At 35.7% G+C, this 6,999-nt stretch overlaps 1 protein-coding gene across 6 annotated transcripts; it reads right to left on the bottom strand.

The window, feature by feature from the left end:
- Positions 1-315: 315 nt before the first annotated feature.
- Positions 316-6,306, bottom strand: LOC105036001 (beta-glucosidase 25). Of its 6 annotated transcripts, none has more exons than XM_073258003.1 (13): positions 6,064-6,304; positions 5,917-5,983; positions 5,766-5,824; positions 2,857-2,932; positions 2,704-2,775; positions 2,540-2,627; positions 2,198-2,453; positions 1,983-2,098; positions 1,682-1,905; positions 1,564-1,595; positions 1,379-1,481; positions 1,185-1,293; positions 316-544 (listed from the first exon to the last, which is right to left on the bottom strand). In XM_073258003.1, the coding sequence occupies exons 1-13, from the start codon at positions 6,193-6,195 to the stop codon at positions 370-372; spliced, it is 1,509 nt and encodes a 502-aa protein (XP_073114104.1). In that variant the 5' UTR covers positions 6,196-6,304; the 3' UTR covers positions 316-369. The 6 variants fall into 6 exon arrangements, with proteins under 6 accessions (XP_073114104.1, XP_073114105.1, XP_010910029.1 ...); XM_073258004.1 differs by having other exon boundaries at positions 1,697-1,905; XM_010911727.2 differs by having other exon boundaries at positions 6,079-6,304.
- Between the last annotated feature and the right edge of the window lie 693 nt (positions 6,307-6,999).

Below are 6,999 nucleotides of genomic sequence, written 5' to 3'. Positions count from 1 at the left end.
ATTCTTAGTCTCATGGATGATAATGCTATGTTTGTTCCATTGGAAGCAAAAAGATTTGATTTTTATGATTATCTCAAGTCAACTTGTATGATATGGACTTGCAGCATTCTCTGTTATCGCATTAATATTATAATTAGAGCTAATAAAAATGTTGGAACGATGAAGCATACTTTGAGCCTTTAAAGCAAATTAAGCATCACCACAGACTCTGAACTTTTATGACTAATGGAATGGATGATATATTAAAAAATTTGATGAAGATGACAAAGTTCTTACAAGTGGTTCTTGTACAACATGTTTGAAAATGGCTAGTGATTTTGTCACTGTGAACTGTAATTCACATATTATTTTCTTTAGTAGAATTGCACATTACTGTCTTTGTAGAAAATGTTTGAACCATTTAACAGAAGCTTTGGGTATCCTTTTGAGGTTGTCCCTGTAATCAACAAAATAGAGGCCAAATCGAACCGTGTAGCCCGAGTTCCATTCCCAGTTATCGAGTAGCGACCACACAAAGTAACCACGTACATTGCAGCCATCCTCCCTGCATTGTTTGATGGTTGATTGTGCAATTAACTGGGAAGCGGTGTAGCTGAAGAGTGAAGCTATTCACAATAAAAAGGATAATATAAACTGAATTCCTTTTGGTGTAAATTGACATTTTAGTTATGTAGTTGGTGTTGCTTTGTGGCCTAAGCATCCTAAGTGTCCAAAGAACATAAATTTGATGCATCAAGGTCAACTTAATCTGCTTTGAAGTAGCCCTGTCTGTTATTATCATGTGCAAAATATTTTTGAAAAACAGTTTTTTTTTTTACATTTTAATCAATCAAGGGTATTATTACCATTTTTTAGTGTCTTTCATCCTTTTACAGGGGCTATTTGTTTTTCTCCTAAATCATTTTAAATTCATTAGATTTCTTCAAAAAGACTGAAGTTGTAAAGAAAAAATAACATCATTGTTACTTTTTTTTAAAAATAAGAATTTAAGAAAAATTAGATTTGCATGTAGATTGTTAAACACTCATCATCTGTTTTTCTTCTCTTTCCACCAAAGACCTGAGAATTTAATCCCATTATTTAGTTTTCTTCAGAAATTTACTGAACGTAGCTCTGTCTATCATTTCATTCAAAGAGTCCAAAGCTGCCTCCATGATACCCTTCATTATGGTTAAAAAACTTACCTTACGGCGGCGCTTAGATTAGAAAGATAGTCATTATGGTAATGTATCCTCTTGTTATCCTCTAGCGCTTTGTCTAGAGTAGCAAATGGGTTGTTTGAGTCATCCATACCTATGAAAAAGAATCAGTTCTGTGAGCTTTTTCCCCCATCACATTGGTTGAAAGTTAATTCTTTTCTCACAAAGATAAGCCTTACCATTTTCTGTTATAATAACTAATGGATTTCCATACTTCTCCTTGATGTATCTCATTAGCTTGCGAATTCCCCATGGGACTATGTGCAGCCAGTGTGATGCAGCCTGAAAAATGCTGGAAGTGATACTTAGGTACTTGATCATTAAATAAAAAATCAGAAATTTTAGCATGGTTTATATGACATACTCTTTCACCAATCATCTCTCCATGTCGGAAAGCTGCAAGGAGACAATGAATTAATAAGCAAAATCAGTGAAGCAAAGAAAATTTTTTTTTCTTTTTTTTTTTTCCTGTTAGGTCTTACAAGTTGCAATTACACCTGCATCAGTTGAAGCATCATCCAATACAAGATTCCATATTCTGATTCGATCATTGCGCACATATAATGTGGTGTAGTGGTTTATGCCTACAAAATCTAGTGTCCCAGCCAATGACTTAGACATCTTGCTTGTAATATTTGGCAGCCTGCTGCCTACAATATTCTGCATGGAGCGAGGATAGTGCCCAAAGATTAGGGGATCCAAGAACCTGATTCCATTTTCTCCTTTAATTCTCACAATCAAAATAATGTAATATTGTATCAGTTAGTAAACCATAATAATTACCATCCTAATTCGAAGTCCATTGCCCTATGAGCAGCATCCTGGTCCTCATCTGCATCAGATATTGGTTCATACCATTTGGAATCCAGAGCAATTCCAATAGCACCATCCTGTTTTGCCTAAAATATCCATTTGTATGTTATTAGGCATACTTTCTTGTCTTCCTATGATTATTGTGCATAACTGGGACCATAGTTATATTCAAGCGAATGATTTACCTTAAAGTTGCGCTTGTAAGTATGAAACGCAGCAGCATGTGATAAGAGGATATTGTGAGCAACAATGTACGGTTCCGTTGATGATTTACCCTTTCTGCATAACAAGTGAGATAGGATGGAACATCTTCCTGGAGCTTGCAGGCCTGTGTCATAACCCTGAATTGAGAATCCATGAGGTTCATTGAAAGTGATCCAATGCTTTACTCTATCCCCAAAAGTTTCAAAGCAAGTGCGGGCATAATGCTCAAAGTCTTCGCTGCATTATATAGAGGGATGCCAATATATATACATTTTATTTGTCATAGCTGAATGATACAATGGTTATTTAGTTATCATTCTTACACTATTTGTCTGCTCAGCCATCCATCATATCTATCTTCGAGAGACTGCGGAAGGTCCCAGTGATAGAGAGTAACATATGGCTGTAATCCTGAAAACAAGATTGAACATTCACAAGCTGTAAACTTCCACAAGAAACTATAGGAAAAAGACTTTTTGAAAGTGACCTTTCTCTAACAAAGCGTCTATGAGACTGTTGTAGTGGCTAATTCCTTCAGGGTTGGGTTCCCCAGTTCCATCTGCCAAGGTCAAAGCATGTGACAATAGGCTGGAAATGTGAAGATGCTTTTCTGGAAAACATTAACTCAAGTTCTTATTACTTGGGAAGATCCTGGACCATGAGATTGAGAATCTGTATGCATCCATTCCCATGTCCTTCATCAGGTCCACATCAGTCTGTGCATTTGGGTCAGTATAAATCTTTATGTCGGTAAAGTCATCCTTTTTCTCATTTGTCAACTAATAGGTAACTGTTCTCCTTATGCTCATTTCTTCTGTACCAGTGAAATTGTTTATAATCGTAATTATTCACTTCATGAATATATAGCACATGACATGCCTCACAAAACAATTTTGATGGCTGCTTCTAGTTAAGATTATTACTTGAGATCATTCAGCTTATTTGCATATGATACACAAACTAAGGAAATCTACGTACTGATATATCAACATTCTACAATGATAATGGGTGCAGTGAATGAAAGATACTTGGACAATTTATGTGAAATATGGAGTGAGTTGAATGATAGAGTATGCACTGATTAGTATTGATGTATTAGTTCTCTCCTGTTTCATTCAATGTTAAGACCACATTTAGTAATTTTCATGTTATAATGGATGGTTGGAGAGTTGGATTTAAAGTTTTAGAAATTTGATATATTTGTTTGATGAAGTGACAAGTGTAGTCACTGACAGATTACTAAGAGGATAATGAGTGTAACATGCTTGTAAGGGTGAGATTCTAAGCAGCCCATAGAAGTATTGAATTTTTTCAGGTCTAGCAACTGTCTTTGTTACTGTAAGATCTGAAAATTTCAGTGGGAGAAATTATTGGCTCTCACAGGAAGCAAGATAGCCAGGAGAAATTGAAAGCTTTACATTTCCAACCGCATCGATCTTGTATGATTACTGTTAGGCACAAGAGAGCAGATCCTTATCTGCCCAAATCTATTAAAATCACAAACTTGGTCAAGAAAATAAAGAACAACGTTATCTTGTTTGCTAAGAAGAACAGTATTAGCCTTTGGACTGGATTTTCTGGCATGGGCCATTTAGTTATAGGTCGCCCATCTAAGAGAGATGCAAGATTCAAATGCCATTTTTGAAATAAATTTTTTTTTGGGTAAACTATATCTTGTTCTAGAAACTAGATACCATAAGATCAATGAATCTTATGGAATCATTCCCTTTGGGTTACTTCGCCTTGTATAATTGAATATTTTGCAAATGGATGGGCTATTCAAGCATAACCTATGAAAGGAGCAGCAGTGTTTGTAGCTTTGGCCAATTTGGTATAGGTAGCTAGTTATGCTACAGAGACTCCTGCTAGATTGCCTGAAGTCAACTTAAATAATAATGTTAATTTCAATAGCCATGTTCAGGCATGCAGGTAGGGTTGACAAGAAAAAAACCTAGATCTACAGACATGATCTTTGAGCTCCACCCTTGTAAGGATACAATTGCTATACCCCCCTCGTTCATTCATTTAGAGCTCTTTTTTTTTTTTTTTCTGCTGAAAATACAAGATATTTATAAGAATTAAATATAGTCAACTTAGTTGCCTCAACACTCTTATCTTAAGCTCGGTTTTGATTTTTTTTTTTTTTTTTCAGGCAATTAAGAACTTGTGATATCATTCCTCCTGTGCCTTATTACAGAAGTAATTGAAAAATGCAATGATTGCAGGACCAAGTAGGGACTGACTAATATCAGTCTTCTGAATATTTGCACAATATGCTGCAGTAGAAGTTTGAATTAAATTAATATCAATCTCTGTGATACTCTTCTGTTTGGAATCTAGCTTTATGCTCTGGTTTATACCAAAAAAAAAAAAAAAAAAGGAAAGGCAGTTTGAGTTAAATTAAAGATTCTGATTGCTGTGGTTAGTGTTGCTTGATCACTGGAAAACATAGTAGCGTAGTGGCTTTCCATGCAATGAGGAGGTGTGGCTTCCCATGAATGTCCAAACTAAAAATTTCTTTTCTTAATGTTATTGATAAACTTCCACAAGTTATCTGTCATTCCATCTAACTACCTAACACAGATTCATTGAATAACATGACACAATTGCTTCTTCCATCACATAAGCAACCTAAGAGCTGCTATATTATAAATTGCTTACTTGATCGAACAAGCAAACCAAAATTTAGTATATTAAACAATTTTTATATTACCAACAGCCAGTCATGCAGAAGATAAAGGATTTTATTGGATCATTCATGATAAGAAAGATTAACTATTAAAGGATATGCTTACACATCAATGGTAACTTATATCACAATAAACATTATATACAAATGCAAAATTATAATGTTGAGTGGAAGGAAAAGGTCTCATGTCTTAAGATTTTCTAGCTATTGGAGATTTACAAATTGAGAATTACGTACTCAACCAAATGGGATGATGCCAAAATATGTGTTAGATTTCCAAGTCATCAATCCAACCAGTTCAATAAACAGTTGATCAACTTGGAACCGTGGTCTGCTCTATGACACATTGACTGATGTTTAAAAAGAAAAAAGAGTTATTCATCATAAAACTATTAGTTTTCTGGCACGTGATACACGCAATGGACAACAATGGCTGAAATAACTTTGAGATAGAAATGTTTAAACACAAATCTAAGGTGCTGTTTCACATCGCTGTCATTTTCCTATTTTCAAAAATAGAAAAATAAAAATTTTCTTTTTATATTTTCTTTTCATCTTTTAGAAAAAAATATAAATATGTTTTGTATGTATAGTTAATTATTTTTTAAAAACAAACATGATAATGGTAGAAAAGACGGTGGTGTTTGCAGCAAAGGCAGTCGAGGTGGTGGTCGTGTATAGCAGAGGCGACGGTGATGGCCCTAGTGAACATTTTTTTTTTTTGGAGGAAAAAGAAAATTTCCCTGGACCAGACATAACTGCCGGCAGTATGCTGGAACTAGGGAGCCACCCTTAGGAGTTCATGTTGTCAACCGAGTAGAAACCAATGACGGTTCATCATAAATCTTCTCTATGTTTACCTTATATCGATGATACTGATCGACTGCTATTTCTGCATTGCTAAAATCCAAAATCCTTCCTGTCCAATGATATGACAAACTTCAAGAACTCACCTCAAATTTATGATAAATCCTTCATTCAGTCTAAGATCAATAAGTGCTAGTATCATACCTGGTCTCCTTGTGAAAGTATCCCATATACTGTCTCCTCTTTTCCCCTCGTTCACAGCTCCTTCAAACTAAAATCAATTCATAAAAAGACATGATCCTTCTTTCAAAGAAGAATGGTGGATTGAAAGGGCATGGTAAAGGAGACTACTCGAAAAACGCGGACCTGGAAAGCTGAAGAAGCTGTTCCAAAAACAAAATCACTAGGGAAGTCAGCTCTAGTGAGAGCCTCAGTGCTCGCCATGAAGGCAGTGGCAAAATATAGTATTGCAAAGATTGCCATGGCTGGGTCTCAAAAATGCTGGAAGAACAAGCTTTCCATGGAGGAAATATTTATAGATGAAAGGGTGGTCTTAGTTGTGACGAAGAAGGATATGTGTTTTGGGAGTTCACTTGTCTTCGAAGAGCTTTATAACTATTGCGTCGTGGCTAAGCTAGAAGGCCTTTGTGGAGCCCAAATTGATAGATGAGATTCCGGTCGGTTTCTGTTTGATGAAGGAAAGCAAACCTTGTGCCTTGTGACAGGATGCCTTAACATGTTAGGAACAAAGACATTTTCCCATATGTCTAGTCCCAAAGTTGAAGAAACTCGGTGCAGAAAGGACACTTCTATATTTGTTTGGGTCCCCAAATGATAGCAATGTGTTCACGAACGACATACGTGTGGTTTGTTGCCCTGTAGCTCCTGGATTGAGACTAGACAAGCCAGGAGTGAAGTGTGTGGCTTGCAAGAAAGGAAACAAACTGGACAAAACCACTGTTGATGCATCCTTGCACGTTAGGTTTTGGGATGGGTGTTGCGGGTAATCCAAAAGCATGGTGTTCTGTAAGCAAACGAGATGAGCATTGCCGTGGAGATTGTGGGAAAAGGACTTATATAGTGCCTTATAAGAATGTACTGTACGAAGATCTCACAAAAGTTTTAGCTTCAACCAAATTGCTAACCATAAAGATATGTAAGTGTGTATATTAGGAATGTGCTATATTAAATCATTGTTTTTTATTTTGAAAAATATTTGCTTATAATTTTAAAGTTACTTTTTTTTTTTTTACTACTAATGTGGCCACTTTATTCTCTGGTATGTGC

Source organism: Elaeis guineensis, chromosome 5 (genome assembly GCF_000442705.2).
Source record: "Elaeis guineensis isolate ETL-2024a chromosome 5, EG11, whole genome shotgun sequence".
NCBI lineage: Eukaryota > Viridiplantae > Streptophyta > Magnoliopsida > Arecales > Arecaceae > Elaeis > Elaeis guineensis.
This window is presented reverse-complemented; position numbering and strand designations above follow the sequence as displayed.

Excerpts from the sequence above, each read along its gene's own strand:
- LOC105036001 (XM_073258003.1), bottom strand. The coding sequence starts at position 6,195 with ATGGCAATCTTTGCAATACTATATTTTGCCACTGCCTTCATGGCGAGC. Across the intron at positions 2,776-2,856 it reads ATGGTCCAGGATCTTCCCAA|ATGGAACTGGGGAACCCAAC; the intron begins GTAATAAGAACT and ends TGACCTTGGCAG. Across the intron at positions 2,099-2,197 it reads CTTACAAGCGCAACTTTAAG|GCAAAACAGGATGGTGCTAT; the intron begins GTAAATCATTCG and ends TGGATATTTTAG.